At 36.4% G+C, this 21,984-nt stretch overlaps 2 protein-coding genes and 1 long non-coding RNA gene across 5 annotated transcripts; 1 reads left to right on the plus strand and 2 right to left on the minus strand.

Annotated features, from left to right (window-relative positions):
• Positions 1–3,553: 3,553 nt before the first annotated feature.
• On the minus strand, positions 3,554–5,304 carry eef1akmt2 (EEF1A lysine methyltransferase 2). Of its 2 annotated transcripts, XM_065288800.2 has the most exons (7): positions 5,168–5,275; positions 4,869–4,990; positions 4,699–4,764; positions 4,484–4,598; positions 4,287–4,394; positions 3,867–4,083; positions 3,554–3,784 (listed from the first exon to the last, which is right to left on the minus strand). In XM_065288800.2, exons 4-7 carry the CDS (start codon positions 4,580–4,582, stop codon positions 3,678–3,680), a joined length of 531 nt encoding a protein of 176 aa, XP_065144872.2. In that variant the 5' UTR covers positions 4,583–4,598; positions 4,699–4,764; positions 4,869–4,990; positions 5,168–5,275; the 3' UTR covers positions 3,554–3,677. The 2 variants fall into 2 exon arrangements, with proteins under 2 accessions (XP_065144872.2, XP_065144871.2); XM_065288799.2 differs by lacking the exon at positions 4,869–4,990 and having other exon boundaries at positions 5,168–5,304.
• A 500-nt stretch (positions 5,305–5,804) lies between these two features.
• On the plus strand, positions 5,805–13,882 carry abraxas2 (abraxas 2, BRISC complex subunit). 2 transcript variants are annotated; one of them, XM_065288384.2, is made up of 9 exons: positions 5,805–5,911; positions 7,282–7,372; positions 8,113–8,149; positions 8,263–8,329; positions 9,108–9,298; positions 11,293–11,415; positions 11,766–11,850; positions 12,780–12,897; positions 12,976–13,882. In XM_065288384.2, the coding sequence occupies exons 1-9, from the start codon at positions 5,840–5,842 to the stop codon at positions 13,428–13,430; spliced, it is 1,239 nt and encodes a 412-aa protein (XP_065144456.1). In that variant the 5' UTR covers positions 5,805–5,839; the 3' UTR covers positions 13,431–13,882. The 2 variants fall into 2 exon arrangements, with proteins under 2 accessions (XP_065144456.1, XP_065144457.1); XM_065288385.2 differs by having other exon boundaries at positions 11,296–11,415.
• A 3,056-nt stretch (positions 13,883–16,938) lies between these two features.
• On the minus strand, positions 16,939–18,045 carry LOC141280944 (uncharacterized). Its single transcript, XR_012335293.1, has 2 exons — positions 17,484–18,045; positions 16,939–17,164 (listed from the first exon to the last, which is right to left on the minus strand). It is a non-coding gene; the product is annotated as an uncharacterized lncRNA (long non-coding RNA).
• Between the last annotated feature and the right edge of the window lie 3,939 nt (positions 18,046–21,984).

A 21,984-nucleotide genomic window follows, 5' to 3' on the forward strand; every position in this document is an offset into this window, starting at 1 on the left:
GTTCTTTCCACGGTGTCTGGCAAGAGAGAATATAGCATGTGAAGTGGATGAAGTATTGTGGCCGGACCCAGCACGGAGGAAAGATGGAGCCTTGATACACCCATCCATCTCCACATGCAAGCACACAAGTTTGGTTTTACACTACATGCAACAACACTACATTTTGATGTATTTTTTTCCTTTCAAACTGTGTACACTAATTCTACATTTACAACCACAAAAAGCAAAAAATAAAATCATAAATAAAAAGTGTGGTTTCAATTTTGCTTTTGATTTTACTTTATATATTCGACAGCTCTCTCCCAATTACATTCAATCATGTACATGGGAGCTTTTAAAAGAAGAGCTTTAGGTTTTGAATAAAAGTGTGTATTGCATTATGGTAAAGGTGTTTACAACGTAAGACAAATGTTTGCTTTTGAAATATGTTTGTAATATTTTGACTGTGGTGTTTCATTTTGAAAGAGATGTGAGGCATTTAGCATTTTGTGTGTGCAATTCTTGAATATTGTGTGTTAAGTTTTGAAAAAAAGAGGAAAACTTTGAAAAATGTGTGTAAGCAGTTGAAAAAAACTGTAAGTTGCCACCCAGTTGTAGTTTAATGCCTTGCAGAAAAATTATTATCTTCTTTAAATGGATATCAAATGAAAGAACAGACCATCCGCTTTAAAAAAAAAAAAAAAAAAAAAAAACGTTTCATCCTACCTTTATTTGTTCTCTTATCACCTCTCACATTTTCAGCTAAAAGCGGAGATAATTCAATTTTTCTGAATAACTTTTGTAAGAGATCAGGGGCACGTTCAATCTCACACCGGTGCGCAACGTTTTGCTACGGTTTCCGGGTTGAACGACATGTTTCCTTGAAACGGTATGCAACGGAATCCAACAGGTTTTAGAAGCGTTTTCTCTTGTTTGGTGGGTGTGTCAGAAATGTCGGCCCAATCAGCGGCAAGATGTATAAAACCACGCGATAGTAAAGAGACAGCTCTCTCAATGGGTTCAAGTTGGAATGTTGTCTTTCATTCTGGACGGCAAGGTCAGTGACTGTAACATCGAGGGTATTTTACAGTATTAAACACACATTTATAACGATTTCATCAGGCTTCAGAAACATTTAAAAAAGAACACAACTCTTGCGTCATCACAACAGGATGTTCAATGCATCACCGTTTCAGTTTAATAAACTTTGTGCAACGTTCTGTCGGGGCTGAACGCAGCCCGGATTCAGAGCCTGATCCAAACACGGTGTTTTTAGTGTTGAGTGAATGCGTCAGGGTTTTAGTTGGGTTAGATCGCCACCCAGTGGATAGCGGAAATATGAATTTGAGGTAGAAATTCCTCAGCGAGCGTTTTTTCTTTATTAATGAGATTACTCAACAATATTTATTGACATTTATCTGGATATCGCCATTAATTGTGCAATTATAGACAAATAAAAAATATGATTAAAGACTGTTGTGTTTATTTTCATAAATCAGTATGCAGCAACAGTGGCGCAGTAATACTTATGTAATGCGGTCTGAACCTTGGGGTTGCCAGGGTATTTGATCATGGCTTAGAACGCTTTTCAACCAATCAGAATGAACAACCAGAACTGCCCGTTTTATAAGTGAATTTTTACACAACCTTTGTTTGAAAATATAAAATTATTATTGATTTGAAATGTTTCTTTTTATTTCACTGACTGGAATCAAACATTTTACAGTAATAAAAATAAAGTACATCTATATTGACTAAGCACATTCATATACAATTCTGAGAGCAGAACAGACAATCAATACACATAATAACAATACTGTATATAAATTGTGTAGGGAGTACTAAATATTCTTTGAGCATGTATACAGCACTGAATGGACAGTTGACCCCTTCAGTTTGGGGTGAGTTAATTTGGCAGGTCTTTGTTTATCTCTCTACCTCCCATGCCTGTCTCGGTTTCTAACACTGAGTCATTAATTGGTTCATCTCTGGTGCAGTTTATCTGTTTGTTCACTGTGTATGTTCACAGCATGTTTAGTAAGCTTGAACATTTTCTTCATTGTGTTTGGAATACTATGAATTTTGAAATTGATATTATAAATTATTTAAATTAAAAAACAATATAAAAAACATAAGTCTGAAATGAAACTAAATGTCTATAGGCTACCACACAAATCCATTAGTCTGAAAATACCCTAGGAATAATCTAGTCACCGATTTTAACTCAATACTACCCTCATGTGTCACACACGGTACACAACACCAGGTTACAGGTTTGGTACTAAAACTCTCTAAAAATATTTTGTATGCTTTACTGTATATTCTAAGAATATTTTGTATGCTGTACTGTATATGAGCTTTTCCCAATCCAGTCCTACGCAGCAGATCCAAGAATTAGATCCAGGAATTCCCAGTCAAATTCCCTGACTTTTCTGATTAAAAAGCTGATTTTCCATGACCTATGCCGTGAGCCTAGATAATGTAGTGTACACCGTGAGTTTATCAAATTTAGCTAAAATGCCTGAAAGTATTAAAAAGTGGCAACATACAGCTGTTTAAATTGTAGTCAGCAGAGACTGGGACCTGGAAAATGGTATTCCATACGTGAAAAATGGGACAAGCGGATTATATTTTGATAAATAGAAACTAAAATTTAAAACAACAAACAAAAATTCCTGATATTCAATGACTTCGACAAAAGAAATATACAATAACCTGAATTTCAATGTCTGGAAAAGACCTTTTAAAATTCCATGATATTCCAGAAATTTCATGACCCATGGGAACCCTTTAGATCTCTCCTGAGAACACCTGATTTATCTTATGAGCTTTCTCCCAGAGTGTTGGAAATCAGGGGTCTCATTTATAAAGCGTGCGTACACACAAAACAGGGCTGGAAACGTGCGTACGGCAGTTCCCATGCAAAGGTTGTGATCTATACAAAAACAAACTTGTCGGGATAATGGGCTTCAACGGTGGGATCTGAGGATGATTCATGTACGCACACTTGCAGATGATCTGTGATTTATAAAGGGAACATTACTTTGTTTTATAAGTCTTAATATTTTTGTAAGGATCCTACGAACAGTTTTATAAATGAGACCCCAGGTGTTTTATATAGGGAGACATCTAAAACGTCCTGGGAGGGGTGCCACATAGGACTAGATTGGGAAACACTGCTGTATATAACAAGTTTGATGTTTATTTGGTCGTATGTCCGATCCTTTCAGAACAAAATACAATAACGTTTAATATTTAAAGATTATTATTTATGTTATTTAATGCTAAAACCTTCTGTTAGGAGATATAATTGGGGACATGGTTTGTACATAACTGTTTGTATGCAATGTCAAATGAATGTAATTACTCAAAGTTTTTAGTATAAACAATCCTTAATAATGAGACTGAGCTTGTCACTTCACAGTCATTGATCATGATATTAAGATGTCACTATGACTTATTGCACTATTAATATGGTAATCTATTACGCCAATCAAATTTAAATGAAGTTGAGTTATAGGTTGCGATTACATCAAGGTTTTAAATAGAAAATAATTCAAACACACCCAATGAGAAATGTTCAAGTATTCATTATAAAATGATAGCACTGATACAAAAAGTGTCTATGAGACAAATACATATATTATACAATAATAGATTTACCATTTGCATCACAACAGGTTTCATTTGCTTCCTTGCTAAATTTGAGGATTAATTTGTTTAAACACCAAAGCTGTCACACTATTTCCAGTCATACCACCAAACTGAAAACGAGGTGTAGGCAGTTCTTTTACCAACTCAAAGCCTGCAGGAAACACATCTTTATTACAATTTTTAAGAGAAAATCATTATAGAATGGTATAAAAAAAAATGTTTAGCTTCTGTACCAGGTCTGAAGATCTGCAGCAGCTGCTCTTTGGTCCAGTTACAGGAAGTGACAATGAAGAAACCCTCTGGATGCAGAACAGTTCTTAAAGACCCCACATAGCGCTTCTTTGCTTCTTCCCTGTCCTCTGGGCTCAAGCTAATGGCATCAAATGTACCTTTATCTATACATATATCAAAATTCTTCATTTCTGCACTGGGGTTCAGGAAATCTTCAACCTGAAGTATAAAATATTCAGAAATGAGAAAATCCATCTGTTATATTCCTAATAAATGTACTTGTAATTTCAAGGCACTGCTATTTGTTTGCGTTGTATATCGCAGGCAATGCTTCTGTAATGTAAAGCTTTTATCCAAAGCGACTTAGAAAGTGTTACAAAGTATTTTATTTTTTTTTTGTAAAAAAAAGTTGTCTCCCCTACCTGAATGTTTATATTTTTTAAACCTTCCTCTTTAAGAATATTTGTGGTAAGCTCTACAGCAGTCTTGGAATAGTCGATCCCAGTAAGATTTGAGTAACCATTCTTGGCCTTTGGAGATTCATTTAAAACAATTTTTATTACAGTCATTATATAAAAATATAAATTAAATACTGTGACACATAAAAATCTTGACTTGCCAGCTCCATAAGGAAGATTCCATTTCCAGTCCCAATGTCAAGTATGGAAGCATTCTTCGGAATATTTTCAGCTTCCATCCATCTGATCACTCTGTCCATGCTTTCCTCACCAAACCTAAATGTTGCGAAATAAAATTGACTTTTCATCTGACCAGAAGTTGTTTAATCAAAGTTGTAATTAAAACACAACATGAAAGAAACAAAAACAAACTCACCATATTTCTCCAACATCTCCAATATCTTTGTAAGTCTGCAACTCCCTTTTATAAGACTCATCCCAGCTTCAATGAAAGGAATTGAAAAATGTAAAATGTGGTAAAAATGTGTTTATTCGTTAAAAATTTGTTGATTAAAATACTTAGAAATATGTTTTCATAATTCATACCAATTAGAAAACTATAACAAGTGAACATAGTCCAACAAATGCACTTTCCTAAATGTCTTCCAAAGTAGAAGGACATGTCCTCCTCATTGTCTATAGTGGTAACTGCCCTGAGTAGATGACACCTAAACATCCACACATCTAACAATTAACTTTCTATCCAGCAAGATAATTAATTATGCACGTAACGTTATAGTAAAACAGAAGCAAAAGCCTAAACTTAACCCCCTATGTGGAGTTCTTCTCTGCCACATAAGTCCGACTAATAACAGAACTAACTTGTGTTAACTAATATAACTTACTACTCCTTTGTCCCGAGTTTTGATGGAGCAAAATCATCATCCGTTTCAGTACTCTGCAGACTGCAGTCCTCTGACCCATGTGTGCTCACTGACGGATCCATATTTCACCTCAACAACATCCGGTGACGTATACATGACGCGCGATGTGACCTCAACAACACTTTAAAATAAAAGTGTTACCAAAAGCACACTGAGCAAGAACAATATTACATATCTTTTTTTAAAGTAAGGTATCAATGAGTAATAAACGTAAAAAATAAATAAATAACAGCATATAAAAATTTCGAAAAAGAAATGTTAGCATCACTGTTATATTTTTAATAATACAGTGATACATAATATTATATGCAGATGGTAAAGAGTAACAATTTGGAAAAAACACGTAATTCTGATGTATTAAATTGACCCTTATGTAAGTATTAAGTCAAAATCATAACACATAAAAAATTATAACACATTCAAAAGCAACGTATTAATCTTTGTTAGTATAAAAATGTACCCTATTTTTTCTTTTTTTATTATTATTAGTAGTATTAGTAATATAAGTCATATAGGGTCAGGACCATCACCTCAATAAACTCAACAGGGATTGTTTATGAATATGCAGGTCTCTTCTGGCTGATGTACAGTGCAGGCGCAAAGGATTGTGGGATCGGCGCGTATGTTTCCATCATGGCGGCGTCGATTTCGGGTTATACTTTTAGTTCTGTGTGTTTTCACAGTGCCAACAGCAATTCCGACCATGTAAGTACTCTGACAACTGTCTTTGTGCGTAAATGTTTGCTGACACGATCGCATATTGAAAAAGTGAGCGGTTTAATCCATCAAATCAAAATTTATTCATTCCCCGGTGTCATCTTCCTGGTGTGGCTTCACAGCGGCTGTGTCTCAAAACCTAGTGAGCTGCCTATCTAGACACTATTTTAAATAAACATAAGCGCTTTGAAACGTTTGAAAGTCCAAGTTATTAGCTTTTAAGAGTGTTGTGTGTCCGCAGCATTCTTGGGTATATTAGGTCAACTTGAAATGTCTTGGAATGCGGAATATTTCCCAGACATGACGTCTATGTAGACAACTCACTAGGTGTAGTGACACAGTCCTGATGACAGCTAGCAAAATGCAAAGCTGACAGTATTTACAAGATTGTCAGAAAGTGGCATTGCCGTTTAATTGCTGTTTGTTTCCTATTTTTAATGCATTTATAATCATAAGTGGCTTTTAATGATTTATACGTCGGTTAGGTCCTGTTAAAGGAAACAGGACGTCTGTCACATTAGCTGACCGGCTAACTTGTTTGTCAGCAACAACTGTCAAGTGCAAACTAAAATAACGAGTAACGTCAACGTCAGACAGCACATATTTTATCGTATATAAAATGTATATTTTATCTTTAGCCTCTGCTTAATGTGATAATGATAATTTTGTGATTATTGAAGTAACTGCACTGAAAGTTGAGGCATTTGTAAGCGCGTGATGTGCCATTTGATCATGAAGTCTTTACATAGTTGTTTTGGGCTGGTTACTTGTTTTGAACCTGTTTGTAGGTATTATTTTAATAATAATATATGACTGAATGCTGTCCTAGTTTTGGTGCAAGCTTGTTTATGGCAGATCTATCAAAATCTTTGACATTTAGATGTGGGCTTTTCATACTAGTGTAGATCCTCTTTATAAACTGTTTTATTTAAATTGCAAAATGCAAGTTTAGTTCAGTGGTATAGCATTGTGCCAGCAATGCAAAGGTTAAAAAAAGATAAAAAAAAATATATTATGTGATAAAAATCTACTTTGAATGCACAGAAGTTGGTTTGGATTAAACCATTTAATGCATGAATTGTAAATGTAAAATATAAAAAGAAATATGCATGCTAAAAAGTATTTAGCAGATGTTTTAATCCAGATTGAAAACAGACAAACATTTAAACTGCAATAGTGTGTTTGGGTTTGCCTTCCTTGAAAACAGCATTTTTTTGCACTTTTGTCATGGCAGTGTCACAGTGTTTATAAAATTAAGTATTTTTTTTAATTTTGACAAATAAGATTTTATTATAGCCATTCAAATGCAGCAGTTATGGTAAAGCCAGACAATAATGTTTGTTTATTGACTCCTCTAGGAGGGCTTCCTGTTGGGAGAAGTTAGACAAGAGGAGACTTTAAGCATCAGTGACTCACACATCGGTAGCTCAGAATTCCTCAATGTAATAGGTAAAACCAATTTTGCTTACTTTAAGGTGTGCCAAAGCTATTGACAAAATCTGATGTCCCCGGTGACCACATTGTTTAAAACCTTGATAGTTTATCATTAGGATGCATGTAATCTTGAAACCACACTTTATAGCAGGCTTAGGGCAGAGACATAATATTTTTGGCTGTGTAGTCTATAGTGAATAAACTTTCCAAAGTGTGTGATAACTGGAAACACAAGGGTCTTTATCAGTACAAGATATGGCATGTCCTACTCACAGGGTCTGATGCAAGACAGAGCATATGACATCACTGTCTAAAAGAGCAGTGTTTTGTTAGATGGAGGAGGTATTAAAAAGATTGGTTGTCAACAACCTGATAAGCCACCCAGCTGTTCGACTTCAACACTGTTACAAGACATGCTTAGCTAAAGTGTGATGAATTTCACAAAAATCACAAAAAAAGTGTTAATGTCAGTGTATTAAACCACTGTTGTTTTCACATTGATTTCCAATCTTTGACATGGCCTTACTCTGGTTATATTTACACAGACTGTTTTTTACATTATGTATGATGAATTATGTAGGAAGTAGTTGATCACAAAAACTGACTTTAGCTTGGTTTTTACAGACTGGTTCAAAATTGTCAACATACTTGTGGACATTTTGAATGGCATAGCACAGATTGATCAGATTTTGGGCTATTTTTGATCAATTAAAACAATGAATGTGATTTAATGATTTGTTCTACATGTCTTTCAGAGGTACATAATCATGAACCTTGTGCACAACTGTTTAGGTAAGAACTTTCAGTATGAGGACTTGGATTCAGTATACTTATAAATAAATTAAATACTGTTAATAATAAACTGTTTACCTGTAACTGAATGAAAATGACTTTGTATGTTTCAGCTTTTATGACTATGCAGGTAATGTCAATGAAGAAAGTCTTGACAGAATCCTCAAAGACAGAAGAAAAGTAAGCAGTGCATGTATATACAATGGAGGTCTTCTCGGGTCCAAAGAAATGTACCCGACCTGAAATGATTTTAACCTGAACTCGACGTGTATAAATAATTTTCTTAAAGAAAGACTTGATCTGAGACAACCAAGAGAAAATTAGACCAGAGTCCGACCTGAACCAATGGCATTTTGTTAACCCCACTGGACCAGAATGTAAACGGCAAGGACGTGTGTGGAGTCTGCAACCCTGCACGCACCAGTCAGACAGAGAGAAAGAAACTCCGGTGGCCTCTCAACCAATTTGGCCCGCTGCTTCATTTTTTTATTTGCTATCTGACAACGATACCAAGGAAAGCGCTAAAATGTACATGTAAAATTGATTGACAGGTCTGGCTAAACAAAAATGTACCTACTGCCACCACACAATGTCACAAACAGTCTTGGCAAACAGAGGAGGGGTTGGAAAAAGACATTGATGCACACACGCAAGATTATTATACCCGACCCGTGTCCAAGGCACGCATGAAACATTTAGACCCGAACCCGCTCGGGTCAGATCTCTGGTTTTCATATCCAATGGACCCATGAAGACCTCTAATAAACACTATTTTTGGAAAAATGGCAAATGCTTTTAGTCGAGGCATCTTACAGTGCATTACAAGGTTTATTTTTATCAGTATGTATGTTTCCTAGTTTCGAACCCATGATCTTTTGCGCTGCTAACGCAGTGCTCTACCAATGAGCTATACAGGAACTATACAACCATGCTGATCTTCTTCTTTCTTTCTGTGCAGAATGTTATCGGCTGGTACCGGTTTCGACGCAACACCCAGCAGCAGATGTCATTTAGAGAGCAGGTGATCCATAAGCAGCTTACTCATATACTTGGCATCCCAGATCTCGTCTTCCTCCTCTTCAGCTTCATCTCCACAGCCAATAGTTCCACACATGCTCTGGAGTATGTGCTCTTCAGGCCTAACAGAAAGTACGTAGATGATGTTTGATTAAAGCTATTAAAACTGAACAGAATTGTCATAGGTTTGTTTGAGTTATTGAGTTTTTTTCAACTAATATTAGAAAAAGAAGTTTATGGAAATTTGTTAATTTATAATTATAAAATAATAATAAATTAATCTATTAAACATTAAATAACCTAGTGTAACTAGTAAAGTGTAACTATGGGAAATACGTTGTGACTATATAACTCCAAAATTAATCAAACTATGGTATATTCTTTCTGGGAGTATCCACCCTTTGCCTATATTTTTTTAAATACGTCTTTTAAAGGGATACTTCACCCAAAAATGATAATTCTGTCATCATTTACTCACTCTCATGTTGTTACAAACCTGTATAAATTTCTTTGTTTTTTTTTGTGGACCCCATTTACTTCCATAGTATTATTTTTTCCTACTATGGAAGTGAATTGGGTCCATGAACAGTTTGGTTGCAAACATTTCTCAAAATATCTTCCTTTGTGTTCATCAAAACAAAGAAATTTATGCGGATTTGTAACTACATCAGATTGAATAAATGATGACAGAATTTTCATTTTTTGGTGATTTATCCCTTTAATAAGCAGCTTTTTAAAAAAAAAGATTTTTTTAACAGTATTAAAGGAATCCCCATTTTTGGGGGGGCTCCTACAGACGGTTTCAGCAGCAGTGTTGGGGGTAATGCATTACAAGTAACGTGCATTACGTAACAATATTACTTTTCTGATGCAACCAGTAAAGTAACACATTACTTTGTAAATGTACACATTAATATTTGAGTTACTTTTAATTTTTATTAATTTAATTTAAAAACAATAATGTACTGAATTAAACTGAACATATAGAATTACGTATAGAAAGATCAAGCCTCAGCCAAGTAAGAAAAAGTGATGCAAAGTAACGCAAGTATTACTTTCCATGAAAAGTAACTAAGTAACGGAATTAATATATAACTTAATATTGTAATGCATTACTTTTAAAAGTAACTTTCCCCAACACTGTTCAGCAGTAACAACGTAAACAAGCTGCTTTCGTGGTCAACACATAACTTCCAGTAAACTCCGCTAAGAATAAATAACAACAAAGTACTTTAAACATAGTTTATTTATATAACAAGCAAAGTAAACAACACATAGATTTCCTAGGAAACCAAAACATTTGTTATTTTCGACGAGGTATTTGTTCAAGAGTTCAGTTTAGCAACTAGTCAGATCATTAAAAAAAACTGAAACCGGAAGTAAAGTTCAGACCAGATGTGTATTACGTCACCGCACGTGCGTCCGATGAAACTGTCTTATTGGCTGCTTTTTTCATAATTCTATCAACTTTCTATTTCAAAAACATTTATTTTCATTTTCGGTACTAAAATTAATTCAGATGTTGGCAAAGTTATATTATTGTCTAAACATTTAAGCATGACCTTTAAATGATGATTTTGAGAAATAATTTAGTAATCTAAACCTAAACATTTGAACAGTAGCTTATATGGATGATTATATAATTCCAGGTACATTTGGTATCCAAAGTCATTTTTTTTTTTTCACTTTTTACAGAAAATCTTATATTATTATAGGCTGTAACATCTTGTGATGTATGAAATAAGTACCAAATTTTTAAAATAATATAAAATAATGTTTTGTACCTGCAATTAAAATCATTGCTGTGTCATTATTTAGGGTACAAGTTGCAAGGTTTAGGTTATTAGATTAATAAATCTACATTATTATCTCCATAATTAAAAACTAAACTATAAATCATTTACTTGCGTTTGTCACACACTTTTACCTAAAGAGACTTGCAGTGACTAAAAGCTGAACAGTTTGTGCATTCCCTGGTAAACAAACCCATGACCATGGTGTTGCTATGTTTGACCAGTAGAGTTACAGGAAAATTACATAATCTGTTTAAGCGAAGATGTTTATAGTAGTGCATAATTTCAAAATGCTAATAATGTTTTTTTTGTGGATTTGGTTCTGTACCCCAGCAGGTATAATCAGCGGATATCTCTAAGTATCCCAAACCTGGGCAACACCAGTCAACAGGAATATAAAGTCTCTTCTGTACCAAACACTTCCAAAAACTACGCCAGTGTCATTAAAGACCATGGGTGAGAATTACTGACAGCAGTGTAACTCTTTTAGCAGACTTGTCATATGACCCTGTCTGTGAAATCCAGGCTAAAGTCTCATAATCTATTTATGAGATGAGCTGCATGAAAGTTTGATTTCAGTCACTGATTTCACATTGATTTTAAACTAGAATATGACTTTACTCAGTCAATATTTAATATAGGATGAAGGTTATATTTTCACAGAACTGTATTTATATTATGTAGAATAATTTTAGCAGTAAAACAAACAATTTGACTATAGTTTGGCTTTCACAAGCAGGGTCACATTTAAATTAACCATTTAATAATAATAAATGTTTACTAATAAAATTACTTTCAAATAATAGGGCAGAGTTCTTTGATAAAGATGGGGTGATGAAAGACATCCGAGCTATTTTTCAGGTGTACAGTGCTCTTCAAGAAAGAGTACAGGTGAGTTATAACTTTGCATTGCTTCTGAACTTTCAAATCATTTCAACTGTTAAATTTGAGTCTTGCCTTAAAAGGATAGTTTCCCCAAAAATGAAAATAATGTCATTAATGGCTCACCATCATATAGTTCCAAACTCGTAAGACCTCCGTTCATCTTCAGAACACAGTTTAAGATGTTTTAGATTTAGTCTGAGAGCTTTCTGACCCTCCATTGAAAATGTATGTACGGTATACTGTCCATGTCCAGAAAGGTAATAACAACATCATCAAGTAGTCCATGTGACATCAATGTGTTGAAGCATCGAAAATACATTTTGGTCCAAAAATAACAAAAATTACGACTTTATTCAGCATTGTCTTCTAATTCCGGTTCTGTTGTGAACCGCGTGCACGAGACTAAAGTCACGGCTGACGTGTTATCTGGTGCGCCCCAACTTTTTTTTGTGCGTTTCAATCTGAGGGAGATGCACGCTGTAAGTTTGCAAAAACTTCGCAAACATGTCTGAGGAGAACACGTTAGCCGCGTCACTGCAGTCACGTGACTTTAGTCTTGTGCACGAGGTTCACGACAGACGCGGAAGAGAAGACAATGCCGAATAAAGTCGTATTTTGTGTTAATTTTGGACCAAATGCATTTTTGATGCTTCAACACATTCTAACTGACTCACGGATGTCACATGAACTACTTTGATGATGTTTTTATTATCTTTTGGACATGGACAGTATACCATACATACATTTTCAATGGTATTGTCAGAAAGCTCTCGGATTAAATCTAAAACATCTTAAACTGTGTTCCGAAGATGAACGGAGGTCTTATGAGTTTGGAACTACATGAGGAAGAACTAAATTTTTGGGTGAACTATCCCTTTAAATAAACCTGGTAGTTAAACCACCACTGAAGCACTTTGTCTCCCATTGTCTTCCAGGCTGTATGTAGTGAAGTCGATCAAAGCGAACGAGTAAGAGAGAAAATCCAAGAGGAAGTGAACAAACTCAAAGAGGAAATCGCTCTCAGGAAACGCAATAAGGCCGAGGAAGAGAGAAGTATGCGCTGCATTACTCGCTTACTTGTTGTAAAAGAGGAAACTGTCACTTTTAATACCTTCTTCATTTCCTCCACAGGACTCCAAGAGGCAACCAACACATCTGTCACACTTCCTGATGACTCTGCCCTGCCCGACCCCTCGCACTTATCTCTGACACGAGCAGAGCTGTCCAGTCCCTCAATTGAGCCCAGTTTAGAAAGACCTGTCAACTCCTCACCTCCACCACTTTACAGCACCACGCTGCCTCCGGACTCACCAAGCGCTATATTGCTGCCTCGACCCCAAGCCGTCGGCTCCCCCGGCCACCCTTCCCCCAGTCTGGGCCTGGGTAACGGAGACGGCTCCAGCTCGGATTCTCTGAACCGTCAGGCCACCGGCCAGGAAGACCAAGAGGATGACGAGGACAGTAGCGAGTATGAGAACTTGGTTAGTGAGCAATTGCAGCCACCCTCCGTAACAGAAGCCGTTACGCTGGGGCGACCTGCCACCCTTTGGCCTGACGGAGATGCCCACAGCCCGCCAGGTTCATAGTACTCAAACTAATCCTTGGGGATAGGGATAAAGACAAATATGACATTACAAGGGGTGGAAAAAGTAAAAAGCGGGTGTTTGTTCAGAAAACAAATCAGCACTTGCTTTTTGAAGTTGTGAAGCTGTGACAATGCTGCCCTGATGTATACGTTTATGACAAATTGATAGTTCTGTGTAGGGAAGGGGGTGTCGTATTGAACCCCACACAGAGTTGCAAAAGGGGGATGATGGCATAACATCCCCATCTGTGTGGACTCATGGACGCTTGTTCTCTGTTTCATGCTCTTCTATGGTTGTTGTCACTGGGTGGAGAGGTGCATCACGCTCGCTTACAGCATCTACTTCCCACTGATATTGTTCAGTGGGTACACCATTTACCTCTTCCACTGTTTTGCCTTCTTTTGATCTGCATTTGAATAGAAAGGGATGTGTTTTTGCGGCCTTCAAACCTATCTGTCTGAGCTTAGTCCATGACTGTTCAGTGTCGTGCTTCACAAATCCAACAAAGAAAACTGTACAGTGCTTAGCATTGCACCGTTCTTGTTCTAGAGAAAATATTTTATGTTGTTTTAATCTTCAGTTGAGTATTATAATGACCTATTTGTAAAAACCGACATAAAAGATCATTTTGGTCAGCAATGATTATATAAGTTACTTTAAATAAGGGGTGCTTGTAGTATTCTTTATGATATATAGATAACTAATCATTTTATTTTTGATTTAAACGAACAAGTTTTTGTCCTCATGAATGAAACAATGATTATGTTTTTTTTTTACCATTGAGCTTTACCAGTCATTCTTTTTGACCGAGCCAATCCCAATCTGTCTGTTTTAAACCGGAAGAGGCGCGGATCGATGACGTCATTAATCTCAGGATTCTTTTATAGTACCAGGAATGTTACTTTTCATTTTGTCATTAGTTACGTTAGTCAAATCGGCTCAATTCGTTGCTTAATAATAATAATGTGAAGTAAAGACATGAACGATATGCAGCAGATCTTTAAGGTACACATTGTGCTGATGAAAAATCAAATCTAGTTTTCGATTTTGGTGAATGTTTTGCTTTGTTTACACCAACTGATGCTATATGTGTTCGAATCTCATGAATCTGATTCATAGTTCGCTCTAAAACAACCATATTATTACATATGCATCACATATAACATGATGGTTTTAAAGGGATAGTTCACCCAAAAATAAAAGTTCTGTAATTATTTACGCACCCTTATGTTGTTACAAACCTGTATTCATTTCTTTGTTGTGCTAAACACATTTTTGAGCACCATTGACTTCCATAGTGGTTTTTATTCCTAATGTGGAAGTCAAGGATGCTTCTGTTTTATTACAAATATCTTCCTTTACAGAGTAAATAATGACAAAATTTTCATTTCTTTGGGTTAACTATCCATTTAAGCCCTATTGTATTGCTTTTTGGTATTGTCTTCAATATATTCAGATCTCGTACACAGAAATACTTAAATAATTTTGTATTTTCTGGTGTGATTTGCATTCGATTTTGAATACTATAACAATTGTTTAATGAGGTTTTGTTATGCCTTACAGTAATAAGAATTTGGTGGAAAAAATATTCTGATTTTCACAAAAATAATCTTTCAAAAACTATTTTAATATGCTCATGAGTATGAAATATTTAACTTTGGGTTGAAATTTAAATGAGCCATGATCACAACAGGTTTCATGAGATTCTCACATGTAGCATATTGCAAACTGTTTGGGCAAAAGACTCGAGTCGGAATAATTCGCTGTTGGATTTCACCTGAAAATCCCAAATTCTTATTTCTCAGGGTCTGTTGCTCGGACATTTAGGACATGATCGTCTCATCTTTTATCCGGTATGCATTTTTCCAGTTTGGGTACTGCAAAAAGTAAAAGTCGGTTTCCTGGCATGAGTGTGAATGGGAGTCCACTGACAGATGTTTCGGTCTGCCTGCTTTAAATGTTAAGCACTGGTTTTAGTACTCAACTTTGGCATCTGTTTTCTTGTGCACGGCCAAAACGCAACTGCACCCCTGGCTTTCGACAACCCTCTGAAAGCATTTAACTGAACAGCGGTCTGGTTTGAGCATTGGCAGTCCTTCAGAGCTTTAAAACATCATACTACATTTTATCATACTAACACTTTTCTTATCTGAAAATATCAGCTAAACGATTTGAATTTGAGATGAAATGCAGCTTAAATGATATATATAAAGTATGTATGTATGGACACTTTATTTTGTTTCTGAAAAAAATATACTATTTATGATCAATTTGAATCTTGAATTTCCAACAACTTTTAAACAGGTCAAACAAAACCCTGTAAATTAAGTGGCAAAATATTGTGATTGCAGCCATTTTGCCTTGTAACAATTTTCAAATCTAAAATGAAATAAATCCAAATTTTACTGGTGAAATGATGTTTGGTTAAAGTCATTTATTGAAGTTACAATAACACAACTTAATCAGCTGTAGGTCGGCCATGATTGTTTCCCTAAAATCGAGCAGCTGTGCGCGATTAACATTAGCCTCAGTTGCACTATCGGGCCTCTGCGAGCCAGGGCTTCAAACGGGCCTCGCGGAGCCAATAGCCTCAGACCTCCAGCTGTGTAGCCAAAATCACAACGCGTTTGCATTGTCAAGCCAATAGCGCCGCAGCGCTTCAGAAAACCCGCCCTTAATACGCCTACCTGGATGTAACGTCACACAACTCCGCCTGTTTTACCGTGAGGAAGTTACTTCAATCTGACAGGAGACGGGAGTGAGATCGCATCATCATACAACAAACATAAAGAACATAACTGAGGCGGCTGTTTGCACGGTGAAAGCCAAGATGAGAAGATAGAGATGTTTGCTCCATCCGCGGTGTTACTCTTGAAGTTTATGTTGGCTGCACACAAGCGATCTCACGACGAGACAATATCAGATCAATAAGCAATAGTAAACTTTATGAAGTAGGATAATTACAAATAAAGCGTTCATCTACCTAATGTTCCATTAAACTATATACACAATATTTTAAAGAATATCACGAGTCATAGTTTTACATTTATATAAAGTAATCTTATTTTAAAATATGCACGTGTGTCTAAATATGTAACGTTAAGTTTGTAATTATAGTTCTATGGCGATGTAAACATACTTACACATTATAAGAGGTGTGATATCTTTAATCATGAAAACGTTAATAGTTGAGCATCACATGAAACACAAGGTAACTGTCTAATAGCTATTTCAATAATGTGTCAATTAATAAATACTTTTGTCTATAAAGAACTGCCTCGAATAGCTGAATAGGACTGAAAATCACTTTACTTGCATCTCAAAACGTTTGAGAAATCATTAGAAAATGTAAGAATCAACTCTGAATATACACAAGTATTTAAAAAGCTATGTTACAGTGGTTAAGTTAATGATGGTTATATTTACCATTTTGTTGCATACCGTTTCTGTGTTTCAGATGTGATCCTTATTAAGCGAACATTTTCAATAAACTGACAAGCAGCCGTAGTAATAATAGCGCGGTACTTTATTTACATATGAAGTTTATATCAGTGCACAAACAGGTGTATTTAAAGACATCTCCTCCGGACGGATTTTAAGATCCATGGCTCCTGTCGTCTCATCATCATCATCTTCGTTTCATCTCCTGCTCTTGCATTTGTTGCTGTGTCATCTCTCATATACTAAATAAAAACTCCTGGATGACAAACTGAAAGCTTTACGTTGGCATTTTTCTGTAAAACGGACACAAAAGAAAGCAGCACATCATGTGATGTTTTGTATAAAGGGTTTGTAAATACACATACAGTATACCGACATATAAAGTTTGCTACATTCATATAAGAGTCAAATTAATCTCCAAAATGCCAGAAAGCATGGCTATGACTAATATAATAAAACCATACTTTTTCTAAGGGCTGACTAAAAAATTCAACAGAGATGACAATATAACACAAAAAACACAATAAACACCCATGTAAAACACTAATGCAATCATTATTTGTATCGTATTTTAAGTGTTTTGTATGCAAACGTTATGTAGCATTAACTCACCGACTGTAGATACCATCGTGACTCGAGTGATCGCTTCTTTAATACATGGACGATGAAATGATGATCCAACACACATCCTTAATTTCTCAGCACTGTTGCACTTTAAACACTTTGTTCTGTGCCCGAAACTTTATAAACTTCTCCCGAACCGGTAGCGGTGTGCGCCGGATCCTTAGCATGGCGAGTTCGGCGTCGTAACGCGTCTTTTGTTTTTTACATATGCAGATCATTTTCTTCAGTCCGAAGTACAAACATAGCAGGCATCTTCCGTTAAACAGTAAATTACTGGTGATCCCGATTATTTTTAAAGTTTTATATCTGCAGACAGATGGATGCGCATCTTGCCAGAGACTCAGATAAACTCCGCCTTTGACCTTTACCACTCCTCTAGCCCGGAGAAGCCCGCTCTGGCCCAAGGAATTCGGCGGGCCAGAAAAGCCGGGCCTTAAGCCCCAACGAAGCACCAGTGAAGCACGATCATGCCCCGGAAGTGACAATGCAAACGCCACAGGCCTCGGCAGGCACTGGCACGCCCGCTTGAAGCCCGATAGTGCAAACACGGCTATTGTTCCCAACAGAACTGCAGTGAAGTCTCTTAGTGCATGTTATGTTTTACAAGTGCAATCTGTGGTTGGCAGGCTGTCGCACTACTGCAGCAAGCACCTGCTCGTATTAACTGTTCCCATTTAAATCTGCCATTATGCTCACAATTACAGTGGGTCCAAATGTCTGAGGCCACATTCAAAAGCTTGGACGCCATCATCAGTCAACTTGGTGCAAATGTGACATCGTTAAATAGGTCAGATTGCATTGTTTCCATTGAATAAGAGATGCCTATAGGAACATTTTCAACAAAGATCAACAAGTCTTGCAGAGGGGCAACCTTCTGATCTCTCTTATGAAGCCAATACGGAACTACAATTCATCAACGTCCAATAGAGGCTGGCCTCAAAAGGGAGTCCGCATGTTAAAATGCCCAACTTTACAATTGAAAATAATATTTACAACAAATAAAAAAGGTGTTTTTGGTCTATATAGCTAATTTTGCCCCCTTCATGAGGGGGGTTAATTTTTTTATAACTCATCCGTCTAATTTTATTAAAGTTCTGCATAATTAAGGGCGTGGCCACTGGAGTGACGGGTGAACTACCACCGCTGTCACTACAGTCGAGCTAGGCGGATGTGGTTTCAGCAACCAGCCACCTAAGCTTCACCCATGTCCCGCCTCTTTACCCCTTTTTTTGGTCAATTTTTTTTACAGTGTTGCATAAATTTGTCAATAAAAGCATGCAGTCCAATAGTTTCCAATACAAATTTTCACTCCAAAATTGTTTTGCTGATAATAATTGTGTAGTACTAAATTGTGGAGTTACACGTTAAATAGTTTTTCTAAATTTCTGTTTTCGGGATTATTTGGGCGCCCCTGAAACAATCGGTATTTGAAAGTTAAAGGAACAGTATGTAGGATTGTGGCCAAAACTGGTACTGCAATCACAAAACTTGTGGCTAAAACTGGTACTGCAATCACACAACTGGTGGCCAATACACAAAATGACAACATAAACATCAGTTGAGTTGGCCAGACCACTGGCAGTTATATAAGTATTTGAAATGAAAATGATTTCTTAATATCTAGTGACATATCAGGGCCATTTTATGATTAATTGATATAAATTTCTTACATACTGTTCCTTTAAAAGAAACTTTCCCAAGAGTGGGCGTGGTTTCAGCGTTGGAAAGCAGAAAATCCTGCCGGTTTTTCCAAGATTTTGATAACTTATTTTATTTACTTGCCTTTTTTTAATCATTCAGATTTGTCTGGGTGGTTTATAATTTTTTTTTGGAAGGAATGACTTGCTTAAAGGCACACCGTGGAACTTTTTGGCCACTAGGGGGTGCTAGACATGTATTTTTCACGTCTAGCGCCCCTAGAGGCCACAAGCGCCGCAGCACTGTCGCAAAGGAAAAGAAGACAACTCTTTAGGTCACAAAGTTTGCCTTCCAGCATGTCATGTCTCATATAATATAATTTCATGGGTTTTATTTTTTTCAAACGCCAAAAGATCGCGTAGCTCACGTTTACAAGCCAGTTTTAAGTTTATATTTAAAAAAATATTGCCTTAAAGGGGAATTGAACCCAGCTTGCCTGTGTCCTAGTTCCATGACACCACCACGGTGCCACAGTGTCACGTGATATAAGTCTCTCTCTGAACTTTCAGCTACAGTAAAATTCACGTAAAAAAAATAGTGTTCGGGCACCAGACAGGACTTACATATGCAAGCAATAAAACATTACTTACTAGTACAAAAGAATGAACGCTGGCCCAATATAATTGATCCTCGTCCTTTTTTTTATTCTGTCACTCTCCCCTTTTCTCTTTCTGGTCTCCTCTGACAAAACCTAGGGTTTCTTTTTCTTAGTTGCTGCTTCGGCCATGACAAAAACATCAGAAAAATAAATAGTTGCGCTCTCACGTCCGAATTTGAGGAAGTGATGTATGCCGTAAAGCAGATTTTTGTAGTTTTTTGTTTTGTGATCGGGTTACTACCCGAAACCTCAAGTTTAAAAGTACGAGTAAAAGCGATACAGACCCCGTCAGGCTATGGTAGACATGTCATTCAACCTATTTTAAGTCGATGGACCATCACAAGGGTCACAAAATATATTATGAAGGTTGAAAAACTACAAAGTGTCACTTTAAATTCATCTGCCAAATGCATACATGAAAATTAGTTTTTTATTGTTATAAGAAAAATGCAAAAAATAAGCATTAACAGTGGTCTTAGACTTTTGGACCATACTGTAAAATTAATTCCAAACAATACAGCAATTATAATGTTTCAGCAAACAGATTGCATCCTCAGTCTTCTTTGGTGTCATAAAAGGTTTAAATTATTTCAAGCCTTTAAAATATTTGTCAATTGTTTTGTGACAATGTAATCCATATATGTTTTCCAGGCTAATTCATATCGTGCAGTCTGTAATATTAATATATTTAATATATTAAGCTGTCGCATGTCAAGATGGGAAACAGCAAGAGATTCGATTTTATCACAAAGCTTTTGCTGATCTCTAATTTCACAAGACCTCCAGCACATAATAACTATAAGATTTGTTATTCTTCACACAGACAAAGTGAGCTGATAGATCAGATGCATGATGTTAGAAAAAGAGCAATCTGCTTTAAACCGAGTGCGCCGAAGTCAAATTTTCGCATGATTGTAAAATCTTTCAGCAGCAAGTGAGAAGCAGGGAATGACTTCCTTTGAAAGCAATTTCAAACAGTGGTGATTTCCCCCAGGATTTGATTTTCTGTCTTAGATCTAAAATGTGTGTTTTGAGAATAGTTGTGAACATATGTGAATGTTAACATCTTTATTGCAAAAGACAGACATGTAGAGGTTGGGCCTATAATATAAAAATAAAATGCAAAGCCTTGTTCAAAATAATAGCAGTACAATGTGACTAACCAGAATAATCAAGGTTTTTAGTATATTTTTTTATTGCTACGTGGCAAACAAGTTACCAGTAGGTTCAGTAGATTCTCAGAAAACAAACAAGACCCAGCATTCATGATATGCACGCTCTTAAGGCTGTGCAATTGGGAAATTAGTTGAAAGGGGTGTGTTCAAAAAAATAGCAGTGTCTACCTTTGACTGTACAAACTCAAAACTATTTTGTACAAACATTTTTTTTCTGGGATTTAACAATCCTGTGAATCACTTAACTAATATTTAGTTGTATGACCACAGTTTTTTTAAAACTGCTTGACATCTGTGTGGCATGGAGTCAACCAACTTGTGGCACCTCTCAGCTGTTATTCCACTCCATGATTCTTTAACAACATTCCACAATTCATTCACATTTCTTGGTTTTGCTTCAGAAACAGCATTTTTGATATCACCCCACAAGTTCTCAATTGGATTAAGGTCTGGAGATTGGGCTGGCCACTCCATAACATTAATTTTGTTGGTTTGGAACCAAGACTTTGCCCGTTTACTAGTGTGTTTTGGGTCATTGTCTTGTTGAAACAACCTTTTCAAGGGCATGTCCTCTTCAGCATAGGGCAACATGACCTCTTCAAGTATTTTAAAGCAACACCAAAGAGTTTTTGCTCTTTGCGCCCCCTACAGGTTAGAAGCGTAATTGTCCATTGTCATAAATACTGAGGCATAGCTGGCTCTGATTGGATTGTAGGTCTGCCGTAAAGCAAGTTTTTGTAGTATTCACTCGGACTACAGGACCGCTACCCGACGGTTGGAAACTTCTTTAGTGCGGTTTTGGCCGATAGAGGGCTGCAAAGCGAATGTGAAAGTGCTGTTCACCCTGTTTAGAGTGGATGAACGACTGAAACTGTTTTGGAAGCGTTATTTTAAGGTAAAAAAACTCTTTGGTGTTGCTTTAACATATGCAAACTGATCCATGATCCCTGGTATGCGATAAATAGGCCCAACACCATAGTAGGAGAAACATGCCCATATCATGATGCTTGCACCTCCA

The sequence above is a fragment of the Paramisgurnus dabryanus genome, chromosome 17, assembly GCF_030506205.2.
Source record: "Paramisgurnus dabryanus chromosome 17, PD_genome_1.1, whole genome shotgun sequence".
NCBI lineage: Eukaryota > Metazoa > Chordata > Actinopteri > Cypriniformes > Cobitidae > Paramisgurnus > Paramisgurnus dabryanus.

What these genes read in the sequence shown, in the direction of transcription:
- eef1akmt2 (XM_065288799.2), bottom strand. Translation starts at nt 5,268, where the DNA reads ATGGATCCGTCAGTGAGCACACATGGGTCAGAGGACTGCAGTCTGCAG. An exon ending in GAATCTTCCTTATGGAGCTG is followed by an intron (nt 4,395 to 4,483) that starts GCAAGTCAAGAT and finishes GAATCTCCAAAG; the next exon opens with GCCAAGAATGGTTACTCAAA. An exon ending in GCTGCAGATCTTCAGACCTG is followed by an intron (nt 3,785 to 3,866) that starts GTACAGAAGCTA and finishes TGTTTCCTGCAG; the next exon opens with GCTTTGAGTTGGTAAAAGAA.
- abraxas2 (XM_065288384.2), top strand. Translation starts at nt 5,840, where the DNA reads ATGGCGGCGTCGATTTCGGGTTATACTTTTAGTTCTGTGTGTTTTCAC. An exon ending in CCTTGTGCACAACTGTTTAG is followed by an intron (nt 8,150 to 8,262) that starts GTAAGAACTTTC and finishes TGTATGTTTCAG; the next exon opens with CTTTTATGACTATGCAGGTA. An exon ending in CTCTTCAGGCCTAACAGAAA is followed by an intron (nt 9,299 to 11,292) that starts GTACGTAGATGA and finishes TCTGTACCCCAG; the next exon opens with CAGGTATAATCAGCGGATAT.